At 46.4% G+C, this 19,203-nt stretch overlaps 1 protein-coding gene across 4 annotated transcripts in view; it reads right to left on the bottom strand.

Moving 5' to 3' along the window:
- Positions 1-924: 924 nt before the first annotated feature.
- LIMK2 (LIM domain kinase 2) overlaps positions 925-19,203 on the bottom strand; it is a 30,450-nt gene continuing 12,171 nt past the window's right edge. For all 4 annotated transcript variants that reach the window (XM_051634237.1, XM_051634235.1, XM_051634236.1 and 1 more), the window contains 14 exons: positions 15,111-15,246; positions 13,718-13,827; positions 13,282-13,470; positions 12,731-12,836; positions 11,754-11,950; positions 10,849-11,035; positions 8,305-8,391; positions 7,471-7,602; positions 7,154-7,210; positions 6,905-6,970; positions 5,917-6,091; positions 4,303-4,358; positions 2,273-2,430; positions 925-1,722 (listed from right to left, as the gene is read on the bottom strand). In XM_051634237.1, coding sequence (XP_051490197.1) covers positions 1,566-1,722; positions 2,273-2,430; positions 4,303-4,358; positions 5,917-6,091; positions 6,905-6,970; positions 7,154-7,210; positions 7,471-7,602; positions 8,305-8,391; positions 10,849-11,035; positions 11,754-11,950; positions 12,731-12,836; positions 13,282-13,470; positions 13,718-13,827; positions 15,111-15,246 — 1,813 coding nt within the window. In that variant the 3' untranslated portion in view covers positions 925-1,565. The remainder of the gene's footprint in view (positions 1,723-2,272; positions 2,431-4,302; positions 4,359-5,916; positions 6,092-6,904; positions 6,971-7,153; positions 7,211-7,470; positions 7,603-8,304; positions 8,392-10,848; positions 11,036-11,753; positions 11,951-12,730; positions 12,837-13,281; positions 13,471-13,717; positions 13,828-15,110; positions 15,247-19,203) is intronic.

The raw sequence follows: 19,203 nt of genomic DNA, 5'->3' as shown, positions 1-19,203 counted from the left end.
AAACCACCCCACACACACCTTTCTCAGGTGATGGCTGGTCCCGTGTTATTTTACATAATACTTGAAACTCATGGGTAGGGGGAAGAAATCAAAGTAACAGCAAAGACTAACACCCATTCCCCACCATTCAGTACTGAAGGGAGGAAGAGGAGAAAGAGCACACTAAAAATCCAGTTAAACCAAGATGTTTGAGCCAGCTTTTTCAGTTCTGCCAACCACATGAACTACTGCAGCAGTAGCTTTCTTCCTTCTACTGCTGAGGGAGGAAGAGAAGTGCTGGAAGAAAATACACCCTCACCCACCTCCCAATGACTCCAAGCCCTTTTTTCTCCCCAAAAGCAGGGAATGACCCTGAGGAAAGTTTCTGCTTGGAGAATCAGCTCAGGTGCTGCAGCAGCAGCTGCAAGAAGGACCTTCAAAGGAAGCAACTTGCACAGCCTGCAAGAAAGGATGAGGTAATGGCAACTGAATTATTACTTCTCCAGCTGCCACTCCTGGGAGGATGGGGCATTCCCCAGCACTTTTCTGTTCATGACCAAGTCCAGCCTTTAGGCAACCATGGGTATATTGCCCTTTGCCATTGTCCATGCACAAAGTCCTTTGGCTTTCTTAAGAGCACCTTCTGCCACCCTTTTTATAACCTTACATCCACAGGCCAAGAGCTTAAGCAGCTTCAGCACTCTAGGGGTGTCCACAGCCAGTGCCTAGTGCAGTTCTACACATTCAGGTTCAAATACTTTCAACTAGGTTAAGGTTTTTGGGCAGGCAAATCTCACTGCAGGCTCAGGGTCTGAAGATGCTTAAGTGGCTCATTTGCTGCCTGCTTTGTTTACCATCAGGAGGGGCAAGCAGAGCTCAGTCTTAGTGTTTCTAGGCAGGCTTTTGGAGGTATTCAGAGACAGAGGAGGAAAAAAAACCCACAAAAACAAACCAAAACAGAAATTTATACACTCTTCCCCACAGATAAGGTATTTCAGGAGAGCTGCCCAATTCCTGGGGCTTTTCACTCCCTCCTCTGATGCACATTGGAGGCCAAAATCTCAGTGGGTTGTTCTGAAAAACACATGCACAAACATACACACACACGCTGTCCTGGTGGGGCCTTCTGCCAGATGTCCAATTTCCCCAGCTTTCTGAGCAGGGCAGTCGCTGGGAGAAGCAGTTCCAGAAGTGCTGGTCCTTGCTGAGGAGAGTCTCCTATAGCAATTCCCTCCCTGGCAGGCAGGCCAGGGTGGCTTCACAGCTTGCAACCAAGTTCTAAGGCACCACAGTAAAGAAGCCTGAAAAGGCCAGAGAAACATTTCTCTAGCTAAAAAAAATAGTGTTGAGCAGCTTTCCTAGGTGCAGTTGGCAAGAAACAGCCCTTTTTGCTTCTGAAACATGCCAGAAATCCACAGTGGATCAGGATGTCCAAGAGGAGGGGTGCTGGGTGGGGAGAGAGAGGCAATGCAGCAAATGCACAGCATGGTGCCCCATTAATGCCCTGGAAGTGGCTGAAGTGCATCTCCCTCCCTGTCACTCATCTCAGCTCCAATGGGATTGGTGCAGGCAGCAGGATGGGCTGACTAGGTTGTGTTTTCAGGTAGCTTGTCACGGTTCAGTCCATACTGCACACTCACGTTGTGGTCCAGCTCCTCCAGCTCAGATGGAAGGGGGATGGCAAGTTCTCCCAGGTAGAGAGAGAGAGCTTCAAAGGAATCTTCCAGCTTGGAAAAAGGGGGCCTAGAAGCAGTAGAGAGGAAATGTGAGTGGGAAAGAGGAAGCAGAATAGCTAAGCCAGTTGTCTCTCCAGGCCACTGTCCCATGTACAGAGCTGTGAGCAGGGACATGATCCCTCTGCATTCAACTTCCAATATTGCCAAGTTCCCTTCTGTCTGGGCTGCCCATTTTTACAGGAATGACCATGCAGGTCCAGCTCTTCTGGAACCCACTTGGCATCAACACTGTTCTGAAGCTACAAGTTTCACAACTGAAATAAAATTAAGTTTTCACCTTTCAAAGCTGCTGCCAAGGTCTGCCCCTACTTCTTCTATGTAAGAAGCCCTGAGCAATCACTCCTCCTTTGCCCTGTCTCAGAAATGGCTTCAGAGACCTCCACCATATACAGTAGTCTCTCTTCCAAGCTGATGACTCTTGTGTCATGTGGAAGCCTTTGAGCATTCCCACAGAAGGCTGGACTATAGCCCTCTTCTACCCTCTGTGCAGACCAACCCTTCCACTAAAGGGATACAGACAGATCCCCCAGGTTTACAAAAAGGGACCCCAGACACACCTGCTCTCTGGTTCCAGTCTGCAGCAAATAGCAGCCAGAGGGAAAAAGGCTGGAGGACAGTCAGCAGGAACAAACTTCTCCCAGAACAGCTTGACATTAAGGCCAAAATCCAGTGTGCGTGGGAGACAGTCAGGATCAGCATAAACCTGGCCTATGATCTAGGGAAAAATGAGAGGAGCACTCAAGTACAGCAACAGTTCCAGAGTGTTAACAAACAGCTTCAGCATTGGGCAGAGGCTCCTTCAGTGTAGCAAGGTGAAAGGGAAAGAACAGAAACACTGTTCCTCCTTCCCAATCGGGCTGGTTGCACAAGGGAATAAAAAAGACAAACTTCACATGAAAATTCCAAGACCTGGTATGGGGCTCCTACTGTGAAGGAAGGCCCAGATGCCTTTTCTTTCTCCCCAGGGTCTCCTTGCTAGAAGATACAGGATGACGTGCACCTCCCAGAGAGCTCACCAGTGTCTCACTGCAGGGTCAGCTACAGTGCTTTATATGCTGCTGGAGATGCTGCAGCCCCACTTGATTGCAGGTAATCACCACTACCTGCATCACCATCCCATCTCTCCCCTCTCACACAATCTTACCACACCACCAGCAAAGCTCCTCTGTCTACAAAGCCTGTCCTAAACAATGCTGTGAAGTCAATAGCATCACAAATTCCGAGTTGTTCTGTTACTGGCAGATGCAGCCCTACCCACAGCCAAAGGGCAGGGGTGGAGAGAACCACCATAACCAATGCCCAGGACATGTCAGGTGAGAACTGGTAGCAGAAAGGGCTGGGTGGAACAGAGAGAAGCCCTGGCCCAGCACTCCTAAGTCCCAGTGCTCCCCACCCACCCCGCTGAGGTGCACTCACCCGCTCCAGCAGTAGGGGACTCCCAAGTGTAGTAAGAGGGAAGGAACCGACAGCAGAGAGCTTTGGGGTGATGTGGACTCAGATAAGGTCAATATCAATTCAGACTCTCACACGGGGAAGAGTATTAGGTTTAAAGCCTCATTGGGTGTCACAAAAAGGCTGTTATTTATAACCACCCAGGCTTTTCTATGCCAGTAACTCAGCAGGACAACCACATCCTGAAACCAGACAGTGGAACGCCCATTATGTATTTTGGCAGGGTAGTTTTCTTATCTGAGTGTGTAGCTTCTTTTGTTAACATCTTTATTTTGCTAACAAGGAAAATGTTCATATGCTACTACTCCTTTGTGTTTTTTCTAGATGAAACAGTTGGTTCAATCATGCACACAGATTTTTCAAGTTCCTAAATCTATCACTCACAACCACAATGTTCTCTGAGAGAAGGGCCCAGTGTAAACAGAGCTCCAGATGAGGCCACAAAGAGTTATGCACAGATATCTTTTTTGTCCTCTTAATCAAAACTTTGAAGATTAAATTGTGCTGGTCTCCCCTGGTGTTCCTGTAACTGCTGCATTGTATGTACACAGAACACCTCTATTCATCTCTATTTCCACTGTCTTACACACCTTTTAAGCTGAAAATACCTCCAGCTTTTGAGTGGTGCTCTTTGTTCTGCAGATGGAAGAGCCTGACAGGATGGTAAGACCGTGCATTGGCTCAGAGATAAACTAAGCCAACAGACTTAGGGTGCAAGCTTCATTAATCGACCTGCAAAGAGGTTTCAGTTTTTCCTTTGAAGTGCCCTCCACAGAGGAGGCCCTGAATTTGCTGAGATTATACAGCTTATTGTTCTTTTAATGAGGTATTGGAGAAAGAAAAAAGTATCACAGTTCTAGGGAATATGTCTAGTTTCAATCAGAATTCAAAGGACTTTTGTAAAGATTCTCTCAGTCCAGGAGGAGCCTCTGTATTTCTTTCAGTCCAGGAAGAAACTCTCTCCAGGACCAAAAAGTTACAAGACAGTTACCTTCCTTAAAGGAACAGAGGCAGGGTAAGCTTGTTAGTCACAGGCTGCACACTCAAGCCACAGAGAACTGGCTGATACACTGTGCAAGGAGATGGCAATGGGGAAGAAATCCATTAAAGATGCCATGAAATGTCCTGGTCTTACCTCACAGAGAACAATCCCAAATGAAAAGATGTCCACTGTCTCATCATAGCTCTGTCCTGCAAGAAACAAGCCATTCAGGTCTGTGAAAGACAGTTCCATATCCAGCTATTCCAGGAGCTGCCAGTCCAAAGCTTATCTAATCCTGCTCCCTGGCAGGTTCTAAAACAGAAGACAAAGAAAAGCTTAAATCTGAGCAGGGTCAGTTGTCCCAAGATGTAAACCAACTGCATCTTCCTATACACTGCCATCACATATTTTAACCCTGCTTCTTTCTTCTGCTGGGGGATTAAAGGACAACACACAGAAGAAGCCTTGTGTATGAGAGGTCTGAGCAAATTCTAGGGATAACTATGGAAAGCTTCTGCCCATTCCCATCAGCTGCTGTTCTAGTGCATCTCTACAGTGCACTGAGTCAGTGCTCAGCTTCCCCAGCAGCCAACAAATGCCCAGTCCTTGCTGCAGTGACTGCAGGGATAATAAATTACACACTAGCAGCACTTTCCATCTGGGAAAGCAGCCTGGCTCCAGCATGCCATTATCGGCTTACAGACACACCCCTCCCCAGCCAGTATCTGGTAAACAGCCTTGCTCTCAGAGGTGATGTCAGACTATGCTCGTGCTGTTCTCCTGACAAGTGCCAGGACTAAGACAGGCTCTGAGGAGCTGCCTCAGACTCCAGAAGGGCCTGTAAGCCTTGAGAGAAGGAAAACTGAACAGCACACAAGAAAGCAACATGGAGAAGAAATGAGATGGGGGAGAGAAGCCAAGTACTCCCTTCCCTGGTGGACTATGTTGGACAATACTGATATCATAGCCAGCCAAACTGCCCAACCTGGTCAGACAGACCTACCCATTAAGAGGAAAGTGTATCTATTGTATTTCACCCTCACCAACTCCTGCAGGCTCAGTTTTTCCCCTAAGGGACACAGCTCATCCTTAATGCAATTGAGGGCTGCATACCTAAAACCAGATTTCCTTGTACTTGGACAAGTCCCACCCCACTCCTGAGGCTGCAGCAAACCTGGCAGCAGCTGGCTTTCCCTGGATCTACACAACAGCACACATAAGCCTTACCCTGTAGTTTAACAATGCCCTGTCTCAAGGGGCAGTTCCAAAGCATGAGGCTATAACAGAAATTGATCTCAGGTTCAGTCTTATTTCAGGCTTCTTTTGTCTTCCCTGTTACTGAATCACAGCAAGTTTAGGTCTATTGCCCTCATGAAGAATACTGTTACGAAGCCCAAAAACATCATGTGGACTGTCCTTCTTTGGAGACTTTCAAAACCCATCAGTATGCACTTCTGTGTGACCTGCCCTAGGTGGGTGATCCTGCTCTGGCATTGGGGTTGGATTAGATGATCTCTAGAGGTCCCTTCCAACCCCTAACATTCTATGATTCTATGATCACCTCAGCTGGCACAAAGGCTTATCAGCTCAGGTACTGCAAGAGAAGTGCAGCTAGGGTGCCTGTGTGTATAAATAAGCTTGCATGTTAGCAGGTCTAAAACCACGGGCTCTAATAGGTTTGATTGTTCCTAGGGCCCAGCAGCTTTCAGTAATCCCATCATCCCTGCACCTCGTCTCCTCACCCTCACCCTGGCATCGGTGTCTCACCATTCAGCATCTCTGGGGCCATCCAGTAGGGGTTGCCAACCACCGTGTAGCGCTTCTTCCTGTCACTCTTGCGTAGGGTTCGTTTCTTGGCCGATGGCTTCTCCAAAGTGGGCTTTTTTCTCTCCTCCACAATCAGCCGAGACAGCCCGAAGTCAGCCACCACCACCGTCCTGTCCTGCACACGGGAGTCAGTACGAGCTGCTGATTCCTCTCAGCTCCCTCCAGGAGCCAAGAGGCTGCAATTCCTGTTCACTGCCAACTACACTGTAAGGGCAACTACCAAGGGTTTCCTGCAGCTAGAAGGGTGTAGCAAGCTGCCTAGACAGGTGTAAGACTTCCAATTCATGATCCCAAGTCATAATTTCCTCTCTTTACTGTCTTATTTCCTGTGTGATCTCTAACACTGATCAATTGGGCTACACTTGCCAGAGCAAACCTGGACCTTTTCTTTCAGACATTCCTATTCTTCTCCCTGGCTGGAAGCTAAATTGGACTTTCACCCTGGGTCGTTTGAAGCCTACATGTTCATCTCATACAAACAAGGGCAAGGCTTGAGGAAGTGAAGCTACAGAAAAATCTTGTGACCTAGCATTTAAAAAAGAGCACACACATTTGCACACACCTGCACACTTGTCTGAATCCTGAGTGCCAATTAAAGAGAGTCACCAAGTGGTTAAAAGAATAGAAGCAGCAGTAGAGAACATTTCATAGTTGAGATAAAACAGAGCTGTACTAACTCTCTTAACAACAGTTGTTAACAGGAGATGCTACCACAGGAAAGGGGGTTAGACAACAGAAATAAGAAACAGTGAAAGCTACATCAGTCTGGAAAATCCTATGTGAAGATGAATCTCCCTTGTTTAGGGCACTAAAACCCTCTCTGAAATCAGATCCACCCTGACAGAAGAGGGAACATCATGTGGAGAAAACCAAGGGAGGCAGATGACAGGGAGGGGAGCAGCATGCTGCAGGGAGAGGTGTAGCTCACCAACTTGATTAGGCAATTGTGTGAATTCAGGTCTCTGTGAATGATGCACATGGAGTGCAAGTAAGCCTGGAACAGAGGGAGAAAATGTGGTGTTAGGGGTTCTCAGGTGACTATGTCCCTTCACATTTACCAACCTCAACAACCAGTTGCTAATAGTCAGGGAGCATCCACAACACCCCTCATACACCACCCTGCTGAAGCAGCTAACCCTGGAGGTTTGCTCTGTGATGAAGGGACAGTCCAACTCACCATTCCAGAGGCAATTCCTTTGGCAAAGCTGACCTTCTGCTGCCAGGGAAACGGGTCCTGAAAGACAAGTCCTCAATGGTCAGGGACTACTTACCAGTCAGCTGGTGACAGCAATTGCTCTGCAACAGGGACTCTTGCAGCCATCAGAGAAAGATGATACAGCCCCAGGAAAAAGGCGCTTCCTGCCTCAGGCAGCAAAGAAGCAGCTTTTCCACACAGCTCCGAAGGAGAAGACTGACAAAAAGCCCCATAAAGGCTGATACAACAAACAACAGTCAACCTTGTTGAGTGGAAGCCTGCCAGGCTTCCATACTCACTGCATTGCGGAGGAAGTCCTTCAGGGTGCCTCCCTCAATGTACTCTGTGAGGAGATTCAGCTTCTTGTCTTTGTACAGTACACCAATGAACTTCAGCACATTGGGGTGATCCAGACTGCGCATCACTTTCACCTGGGAAACAGAGACATCCCGCCCCAAAGAGAATGGAACAAGTCCTGACAGATCTGCTCTGTGGTGACAAGCACTCCAATGCTGGAGGTCCCCTCCAGGGATCACCGAGTACACTCAAACTCCGACCTTAGGGCAGTCAATCAACTGTTGCCTCTTCATTTTCACACTGTGCAATTAAACTGATCTTAGCTTTCAAGAAGCACACCCTTGAGTTTTGATGGATTTTAAGAGACAGGAGCTCTCCAGGGCAGCTATCTGGTCTGTACTGCATGTGTCAGGGCTGCACAGCAGTGTCAGGTGTTCATGGAGCTGCCTTAGGCAGCCACCAAGAACATAATTCATCTTAAATACGGTAGGAGTCTCAAATATCTTACTGATATTGGCCCTCGTCACTTGTATTTATGCACAAGGCTCAAGGGATAAATCCTTGCACAGCTTAATTTGTCTCAGACTTAGACTGCTTTTTGTCATTGAAAAATTAATGAACTGGGAGCTGAAGCCACGTTTATTGCTCAGTGTGAGTGAGTCACACTTCACTGCAGCAAACATTCAGTTTGTGTCAGCTTTTCCCCATGTGATGTCTCCCTCCTCAGTGCCTTGATTCTTGCCAGGTTGCTGGCATGATCACTGTCTCTCTGGAGAAGATGGAAGAGAGTTCCACCACACTGCTGGCTCAGAAGCTTTTTGAAATCTTGCTCTTACCTCTGTCAAGAAAGTCTTCTGTGTTTCCTCATCACAGCGAATCAGCTCCTTCATCACCATCACCTTTCCTGTTGCTTTGTGAGTCACCTGGTGGAAACAGACACCACAACTACAGGCAAGGTTCAAGAATACATAGCTCCAATGCTCTTGCAACTCCTCTGAAAGAGAGGGTAACATTCCTGTCCATCCAGAGAGGAATACAGATGGGAGAAAATTCAGACCCCAGGGATCTCTAGAAAACTGCAAAAAATTTCTCCTCTCAGAATTCAGCAAAGATTCTGTATGCAAAACAGCAGCTATGCAAACCTGACAGAGGAACATACCAAGAGATCAACAGCATCCCAAGAACCAGAGCTGAAGTCTCCCTTTTAGGTAGTGTAGGGCTGAGCATGCACACAGGCTGTCAAAGCCTCTGAAGGCATCAGTTCCATAATTGTGCATGCCTCAGTTTTCCTTACAGAAAGTATTGTCCCAGCATGATGCTCACATTTTGTACACCATACCAAATAACTACACTCTGTATCAGCAGAGGAATCAATGTTCCCTTGCATCAGAAACCAAACCACCCAAAACTACATTACTACATGCTTTGGTTATATGGGGACTCTGAAGCCTGATGGCTTCTGATGAGCTTTTCAAACTTACTCATGTGCAAGTGGAACTGGGACATACAGGCTGTTCAGTTAAGGCAGCAAGCAGTTGTTTTACCATGCTCCTTGGGAGCAGTGCATTGCTACCTGCAAGGAATATCCCAGAATGGTGGCTAACACACAGAAATACCCCATAAACATCAAATAGTAAAGTTCCTGGATCTTGACATGGAAAGAATTTCCAGTTCCTGAAGAGCTGTTTGCCTGTATTCAACTAGTTCCTGGCATTTTGCTGTGTTCTAGAGGTTTCTTTTAACCAGCTCTGCCTTGCTTGCATGAGTGAGTAGAAGGGGTCTAAATTCTGATGAGCAGGTTTTCCTAGAAATAATCTCTCCTTCAGTTGCTTAACTCGGACAGCTCAGTCTTCCTAAGATTTCCAAGTAAGTAAATAACTACCTTCTCTCTAGGAATAGAAGGGAGCTATTTTGACCAAATACAATACTTGTTGCATTAAAAACAATCTGAAGCTCAAGAAAGGTGTCACTTTTGTGCTTCATACCCTTTAAAATAAAAGGCCTTTCAGAAAACCTCCAGAACTTCAATCCAGAGCACAAGACCCAATTATAGCATTTAGGAAGCTTATGAACTCTTGCAAATACTAGTTCTGTTTGGAACCATGGGACACAGCAAGGCTGATATAGGTAGAATACAAATGCATGGAATAACACAACAGAAGCAACAGTATAATACTCTTCTGCTCCCATCTGAAATCAAGCACCCATATACAGTAGCGAGCCAGGGAACACTAGACATTTCAGCCAGGGACATGAAAGCCAGGGACATCTAATACCCAATGACAGAGGGAAGTGAAGAGGCAAAGACAAGACAAGGCTAAGTGGAATTCTTAAGCTGACATAGCAGCAAAACTGATACAAGTGTCATCATGAAACTCTAAGAGGGCAATTAAAACTCCCAGAGCATGCACCAGAACAGGATGGCTATGGGGTACTTGGAGCAGAAAAGAAACGCCTTTGTGCCATTAACTGTGGGGACGCAGATGACAAAAGCATGCGACAGAGGAAAGGTTCTGCTTACCTGGACCTGTTATTTCTCTATGAGCAGAGGAGAAGAGAAATATGCTCATTAGTATAGATCAAAAGCATTGGATTTGTAGTACTGGCTTCACCACCTCCCATGGAAGCATGAGATGAATATGGTGGCTGGATGCCTGAAGTTTACACAGGTGTAAGGAGAGAAGTCCTATCACACATGGTGGATGGCAGCCTGAGGATTTGAGACTACACTGCACTGAGGAGGTCACAGCACCTTGGTAAGGCAGGGGAAGCTTCCCCTTTGATGCTGTCAGGGATGCCAGGACAGGAGCTGCTGAAGCACCCCCAGTGAAGACATACAAGAGAATTGCTGTTAATGGAGATTTTAATTGTGAAAGCCATGCAAGACTTGACCACTACCACCACACTGGCAAGCCATTTAGGCTCTGCTGGGGATTCAGAGATGGTCACTACATGAGCCTGGCAAACCCCCAAGCATGCCATACTAAGTGGGTGAGAAATGCTGTACTGGGGAGATGAAGGCACCTCTTCTTAAGAAAGATGCCTGTTAGAGCAGCATAGCTTTTTCCTCATTCTCCCCACCTCATCCAGGTGCTTGCTGTGACACAGGCACTATGGAGCTCTAAATCTAATTCAGGAGATGAGTATGTATGGCCAAGGTCGACATTCAAAGGGGACAAAGTCAAAATCACCTGCAGCCAGAGACACTCATGCTCAGGACATGGAGCAGAGAAATGGATCTCACTGAGCAAACCAGGTGAGTTCCAAGACAGATCACTATCAGCAGGGCAAAGGCCACCAAGGCAGCGGCAAAGGATCATGAGATAGGCAGACCGTGCTGTAATCAAAGTAAACAATGATTGTTTGGGAACCTCTCTCACCTTGATTGCTTGTCCAAAAAATCCTTTTCCTAGTACTTCACCATGGATTAGGTCACAGGGCCGGAAGATTTGCTGGGAGCAGCTAGAAGAGGAACGTAGGGATTCAGAACGACTGATGTCACGGCTCAGAAGGAGAGGTTCCTTTGGAGAACTGGGGCCAGGAGACTTAGAAATGCTGTTACTTCGCCTACGAAACAAAGGAGACAGGAAGATCAGGGAAGCTGCTAGGAAACTTTTGGTCTAACGTGTCCCATCCTCAGCTCCTAAGGGACTTGCTTCTAGATGTGCTTCAGTTCTCTTAATATTTCAAAAGCCAGGTGCTCTCCCAGAACCATGGAAGCTCTTTACAAACCTAGAGCAGCTTCCAAGTCAGAGCTGCCCAACACCACCACTGAAAGTGCAGGACCACTTTCAGCCAGAGATGGAGGTCTGCAAACAGGAGGAGGAAGCGTGAAGATGCAGCACCTGCTATCTCCAAAGACTAAAATACTGGTAAATTACTAACTGAGCAGCTGAGTGCCCCAGTCTAGGAAGATAAGATTGCTCCCAAATCCCAGGTCTCAGCCATATTCCCCTTAAGGACGCATTCTTCCCCAGCCATTAAAGGCTGGTAAAAATCTGACCTTTACATTTTCTAACTGTAAAACTTGGTAGCTTTTCTATGTTGAAAGTAGAGCTCCTTATTTTCATTAAGGGCAGTTTACCATCCTGAAAGGGAATGGAGAGTACCTGGCAACAGCAGAATCTAAAGCTCTCCGCTGCTTTCCAATGGTTTAGACCAAGGCTACCTCAGAGCTGAGCCATGTCTTTCTGCTCACTTGCAATCCCAGGGCCCAGGCACAGAACAGCCCAGCCAGGTAGCACAGGGCAAAGACAAGCTAGGGCAGAGGCTTCCAAGCCTTTACCTGAGGGAGCGCCGCCGGAGCGTTCCTTCCAGGTTCTCCTTGATGTCCAGAGGAGAGAGGGAGCGTGGGGAGATGGGTGGCTTGATGTGAGTGGGAAGGCGGGAGTCCAAACGCAGCCGGTCCAAGCGCTGCGAGACGGGGTCGTGCTCTATCAGCAGCTGAAGCGTCTGGCTTGTCTTGCGAATCAAGTCCTCCACCTGCCACCAAACCAAAGGACAGGATGAGAGCAGGCAGGAGGAACACAAAGGACAGGAGATAGAGGAGAAACAGCAGAATGCCCCTCAGGAATCAGAGTAGGGAGTTCAGTGAGATCAATCCATAGCTGTGGTTTAGTGACATGCACCACAGCTCTCTACCAGACAAACAAAGCTAGCAACACAGTTCCTCATGCTACCCAAATCCTCTTATTTCTGGTCAGCTACAAATGACCACTTTTCCTCTGAGAAAACTCTAAAAACTTCACAAGCTGCCATCCTGAACTGTGCTGCAAAAAGCAGCTTTGCAAAAAGCAACATGGAGATTTATCCATCTATTGTGCTTCTAATGTTCTCCTCAGCACCAACAGTAAAACCCTAGCATACTGAAGGCAATGGTGGTCTCACTACACTCTTGCAGCATCACCCAATCTCTGTATAAGGCATTTACTTGTAAATACAGACATCAGATACATTTTTTGCAATACATGAGAAGTCCACACAGCCTCCCTGTCCTCTGTACACAGATGCACAGTTTTCTTTTCACCTCCCTTCATGCTTGCCACAAAATCAGAACTGCATCCTAATTGTGTTTCCATCTGTTACGCTTTCCCCTTCAGCTGGAAGGGGTAGCAAAGCTTGTCTTCATGTTTATTCCTACCATCAGCATGAGTACAACGGGTGTATACACACTGTGTGTAGGGTGGGAGAACAAGTGCCATGAAACAGAAAAGCTGTAGGAAGGCAGATGAGAAGGAGGCTTCAAAACAGAACTCTACCCACCTCCTCCACCTGTAACGTACGAATAGGAGCTCCATTGATCTCCAGGATACGATCAGCAGGGTGGATGGCATTTCGGACATCTGGGCTGATGTGCATCCTGTTAACTCTAAACATGGGAATTATAGTGTGTGTGGGAAGTCAGTTTAGCCCAAAATTATAAAAAAACCATTTGATCTCTGATGCATCCCTTCATATCAGCACTCTGAAAAATGCTAATCTACCAACACAGGGAGCTACCATTAGACCAAGTGCTGAGCTGGTTTGGGGAGAGCTCTTCATTTGCCCAATGGCAAAAATTGTTAGTCCATTACAATTCACCAAATGTTTTCTGTTCAGTGAAGGAGTCAACACTCAGAAATAAAGTTATCAATTAAGGTCATCACAAGAGCCAAATGGAGACAAACACAAATGGCTATAAACCAACATATGTCCTTGTGCTGAGACAGATCCCTCCAGCTGACAGAGCAGCTGACAGAACAGCAGCACCGTGGAATTTTTACCAGCTCCCTCTGCACAGACATATACTTTGCACACAATCTTGTCATACTCACTCTTTCACCTGGACACCAGTGGCATAGCTGGAGCAGCCACCTTCAACAGACACAGAGAACCCTCTCTTGCCATCAGTAGCTGCTGGCATGGAGATGAGGGTCAGTGTATAAGGCAGCTGCTCACGCAGAGACTCGGTGGAGTGTTTTTCTATCATCGGTGTCAGCACTATCTGGTTATGGCATTTTCCACTAGAAGAAGAGAAGAAAGACATGATGGCAGTGTCCTATCCCTCCCTGCCAAACTCACACTTCTAAAGTTCACTCACTGACCACAAGCTATCATTTTTAGTGCATACTCCTTTCCTCCCTCCCTCAAAAGGCAGTTTCCTGGCATTCCTTAGTGTAGCATTCAGCTGAACCGCACTGAGCCAGCTCAACACAGCTTAGACACCCAGCAGGGAGCAGCTCTGTGGCAAAGCAGGCAGCTCCCTCTTACCAGTAGAGAGTGGAATGTTGCACCAGAGCGTAAGTGTCCCCATCTTCAATGATCACTTTGCAGCTCATACAAGCAAAGCACTCGGGGTGATACTTGTATTCACCAGCCACCTACAGAGAGAAAGGGGAGTAGCTTAGCAGGGCCAAAATCCATCATCAGAGGCAGCTACTGCTTTCTTCTCAAATTAATATACTAAGTCAGATCACAAAGTGGCAGCTTTATACCTGAAAGTTAAATTAGCCCCATTCTGAACCATACCTTTCCTGAACCCCATCCTTGGTACCTTGTTCACAAAACTTCTCTGAAACAAGTATGTCAACATGCAAAGCAAAGCTTGTGTCCCAGGAACCTCTGCTATATTTGGCAGCTGCTCAGCTATCCAAAATAGTTAATAGTCTGCTGCAGACTAGTAAACAAGATATTAAACCTTCCTGTTTGGTTGCTCTTGGCAAGATAACTAACTTTACGCCTGAATTAATAAAGCTGAAAGAGCTTTTTTTTTTTTTTCTTTTGGCAGACAGGCAATGCACAAATTCAGATACTTTACCAGCCAGCTGACAGGAAAAAAAAACAACAGCGAGCTGAGATTGAGGCAACAAAATACCTTTAGAGAATATTTTTATGCATGGATCTCTTTTTCTGTTTTCCTTTTAAGAACTTCCCTTACCAATGGTATTTTGCAAAGACTTCTGCAGGGAATGAGATATTGTCTGCACTTTGCTCATTATTCCCTTTGAGGTAGCAATCATATTACTGAGTACCACGCTGCTTTTCTTTAGGCACTAGAAAAACAATGGTTGTGTTTCATTCTTGACAGTTTTAAAGGTTAAATATTTGCAAGGCTGTGACAAGAAGGGTAACATTTAGGTGAGCCCCATATTGTGCAGGCAGTGTTCAATGTTGCAAAGAAATGGGAGCTAAAACTACTTCAAGACACCATCAGCCAGAAAATCACTCTGGCCACAGTCCATGTGGGATGTGAATGGCAACCTTCCCCAAGCCAGAACCTGCTGCTTATCCTGAGCTGAGAGGTTTGACTCTGCAGTGCAGTGGAAAATCACCCCATGGAGACACAGGCACTGTGCTACAGAAACTGAACAATGTCCCCTTAACCACCTTCCTCTTTCTCATGCCTGTACATTTCAGCACCTTACTTTCTTTGTTCATATGCTTCAGATCCTCACAACCCTCTCCTTTAAGAGTTATCCCCATTCAAAATTAGCCTCTTATCTCGAAGATGTGCACATTAGGTTCCTTTCTAATCTCTGATTAGAGATTAGAGTAGCAAAAAGACAATTACCTTCAGTTTATTTGGTTATCTGAATAGCTAGGGCAACTCCCAACTGAGTTCAAGGAGCTGAAGACAGCCATGTCCTGTCTTTAGAGTCCTTACCATTACAGGTCCAGTCATCAGCAGAGAGCAGCCATGGCAGGATTCCCCAAACTTCCCCCAGTAGTCTTTGTGACAGTACAACTTTCCATCCTTCTCATAGTACCAGTTAGTGAGGGGATCCTGACATTCAGAGCACCTTGAAGGAAACGAAGGAACAAGGCTCTGGTTGGCAACAAGTCACAGATCAATGGAAAAGCTCCTCTTCCACATGGAGAAAACAGATGTTCAGCAGAAGCTCACCACCAGCTCTTCTAGCTATGGATGTACTAAACCTCCCAATTTTGCAATGCTTTTTCAGCAGAGAATTAGCACCAAATCCAAGGGTTTTAAGGAGAGGTGGTATCAACCGATACAAAGGAAAAGACAGGCTTCCAAAGCGTAAAATAAATCCATTGGTAAGTTTATAAATTCTGCCTTATAAATTTTGCTCCTCTGCTTTCTTCCTCTTCCTGGACACAAGTTTCCCACTGCAGAGTTTCCCAGCACAGACAGCTCAGTTACTTTCCTTTTCAGTGTTCCTATAGCATCACACCATTGTGCCAGAGCACCTATCTCCTCAGCCACTTTAGGAAAAGGGATGAAGAGGCAGGATCCACTTCACTATGCAACACAAAGCCAGTTTTGCACCACCCTTTGTGGAAGGACTTTATAGTCTTCTATAAGTAGACCTCTCTCCCAAAAGGTCAACTGCAGCATTTGAGGGAGAGTTTTCAAAGCAGTTCATCTTTTGAGCTCCCAATACTGCATCCACCAATTAACTGTAATGAAAGTCTTCCACCTCTCCCCACCAACTGCTCTTCCTTTCCTTCTGCTGATGACAGCACATGAGGAAAAAAACCCAACCAATCAACCAAAAAAACCCCAAACTGTTTCTTGAATTTCATGAAGGGAGTCTCAATATATTTTACCTATTAGTGCCAGTTTCAATTTCAACAAGCAACCTTTATTAATCCTCTATCCACACCCCTCCAAGAAACAACACCCCTTAAAAAAATAGAAAAAAAAAAATGCAGCAGTTCTATAGCAGGTATTATTGTAACAAATCACAAGCAACAAGCAGAACCCAGATCTTCAGGCTTCCTGAACACAAAATACTCCTGCCTCAGCAGGATGCACTGGGCAAGGGAGTTTAACATCTGCAGCGTGAAGGTGTGACTGATGGAGAGGTAAGACACAGAGAGCACAGTTGCATCACCAAAGACTATTCCATTAGCCCTGGGCAGCATGTTCTCAGACTTGAAGAGGAAAATTAGTCTGGTATTGACCATTTCTAAGTGCAGAATCCAAGGCAGGTTAGTCACCAATAACTGGTTCAAAGAAGCACCTCAAGGATCAACGCCATGTATGCCATCAATGCCGTTCCCAAAGGTAGAAGGAAGAGTTTGTCCTGACCCTGACCCGAAAAACTGCCCATTACCACACTGGTGGGGAACCAATTGCACCAGGGTGGGGGTTTAGGTGGGCATGTGCCTTCCTGGACCACAGGCCTCTCCACAGCCCCAAAGGCACTCAAGTCAGCTTGTGGCAGCGGAGGTGCACTTTTTACATGCTCCCAGGTCTAAGGTGAGAGCTACTGTTGACTTCACCTTTCACAAGCTTCCCAAAAGTGTGTTTGTGCCAAAGACATTCCTTGTAAACTCCATCAGCATGTAACGAGAGTGATGATATGTTAAGCTGGTCGTGCTCCAACATGGAGAGTTATTTGCTCCATCTCAAGAGACTGCAAAGCAACAAGGTGAAGTTGCTTGTAAGCAGCGTATGGTTTTAGGGGAAAACACACCTCATGAGGTATTTAGTGCCATACCCTTCCCTCAGGAAAGTTACTCCTTCTAATGTACTTGGCTTTTGTAGTGTTTGTTCTCCCAGCTGGAGAGCTTCAAATCCTGCTGCTCCCCCCTCCCCCTCTTTTCCTCAGTGACAGGAAAGAACTCTAGCACGTGCAACAAGTTCTGCCAATTTTGTCTGAGGCAGAGGGAGCAGTAATTTAACATTGCTATTCGTGGTACCTGCATCATTACAGCTTCAGCCTTGGGGCAGTGTGATGGTTACACCCTGCTCATGGTATGCAAGAGACCTAGAGGGCATTGCAATGAATTCTGCCTTCAACCACTGGCCTTTGGCTTTCATTTGCAGTAAATACCCCATGCTGGATGATCAAGTAGGTGAGTGGGAGAAAAGAGCAAGTGGAGACTAACAGCAAAGATTTCTATCACCTTGTGGCAGGAACATCTGGCTCAGCATGGGCAAATCAGATCCCTCAGACTTATCCAACTTCTGCCTGCATGCCTGTACCAGTGTGTGCTCCAAGAGTGATTACATCTTCAAACAGGGAGTTGTGACCAGACCTGCACTTGGGATACAGACAGCAACACTGGAGACTGCTCCACTAGGACTTCAAGACTTGGCTTTTTCTCCAAATTCTCTCCAATCAGGTAGGTTATTTTATATATTTAACATTTTTAAGCACAACGCCTTCCCTTCCTCACCCCTCTTCAATTTCACCTTCAACCACTCCTTTTTCTCCCTAAAAAAATTTAAAATTTCTGTAAGAGCAAGACAACAGTAGCCCTGCTTAGATAGGCTCCAGAGGATCATGTACACTTGCCTTTCCTTTGCCTTTCCCCTGCTTATTCATGGTCTGATTCCAACCTTACTTTGATTAGTTTGCTTCCATCCGGAAATAAGCAATGGTATCTAATTTGCAACACACCCATAGCAAAATGAAGGTAAGGGGGTGGAGCCAGCAAGCAGTCAGTTCTTTGCTATGCAGTTAAACAAATCTGGGCAGGACAAGTCTACAGCTTAAGGCTCAGAACCCCACCCTGGGCAGTGAGGCAACAGGAACAAAGCAACCAGCCCCAAAGAGGCCAGATGCTGCTAATGGGTCTAACTGGCCAGTAAGAGGACATGGCTGTGGCTCACACTGCCAAGCAGGACCTTCTGTTACTTACCACGCATTCTGGAATGTAGAAAAAGGCTTTAGCTCTGCCAGGCATGGAAAACTGACAGCCCACAGGTATAGTTTTAAGACTGTTTCAACAGTTTCACCCTAATGATAAAGGCGCCACATGATTGTTCCACGTGCCTTTATCATTGAAGAGCTGTGTCAGAATTTTATCACAGAAGATGCAAGAGTTACCACTCCTTCCTTCCCCTCCTCACCAGAGCATGTGCCATTGCAGCACTGCCATTGATTGTCAGGGCTCACAGCAGCTGAGACAGGAATACAACCACTTCTAGAGGTATTAAGCAAGCTAATCTGTCAGTAACCACAACCAAAAGAAAGGAAGACTTCTTGCTCCTCTGCCTTTTATAGATTAGAAACCACTAATCTTCTCCTCCATGATTTGCTATTCTTATTACAGAGTAACAAAGCATGGTAATCAAGTTTCGTGGAGGACTGGTAACAGCCATGCTCAATGTGCTTCCTCTTGCTGCCCAGCCAACATTTTCAGAGCTGCAGAGCCCTGCTCTGATTATACAGTCCCATACTTTATGATTCTTCACTTCCCAGCCTTGCTTATAAAGAATAAAATAATCTGCCTCCCATAGCCATCCTCCAGGAGCTGCAGGCAGCATCTGGGTGCAGTGTTCAGCCCTGATGTTCTGTAGCACAGCAGGTGAAGAAAGGGTTCACAAATCGCTGCTTGATGGCTATTTGGTTTTGTGGGGGGTGGTAGGAGGATCAGGTCACAACAGGTAACCAGCCTGGTTTTCATCGAGATGGAGATTCAATTGATGTGGCATCTCTTTTACATCTAAATGAAAGCCAATACCCTCATGGAAGCAAAGACTTCCCTGGCACAGAGGAGACAGATTCCTTTGAGAAGGGCTCATTAATAAAATCCACCCCCCACACACACTGTCAGGCTAGATCAGTTAACGCTAGACAGGCTCAAAAGAGCTGTGGTTCCAATTCTGCAGGCAGAGCAGGGGAGAGGACAGTCACGCAGACAGAGCTGCAGAATAAAACATAACCCAGCCTGTAGCTAACCCAAAGGCTTCTCACCCCAACTTAGCAGAAGGGTGTGGATTGCCAAGAGAAGAGACACTAGACAAGGAAGAAATGCTAGAAGACAGACTAAGTACTAGA

The sequence above is a fragment of the Apus apus genome, chromosome 16, assembly GCF_020740795.1.
Source record: "Apus apus isolate bApuApu2 chromosome 16, bApuApu2.pri.cur, whole genome shotgun sequence".
NCBI lineage: Eukaryota > Metazoa > Chordata > Aves > Apodiformes > Apodidae > Apus > Apus apus.
Note: the sequence above shows the minus strand (reverse complement) of the source record. Positions and strands in the feature narration are given on the sequence as shown.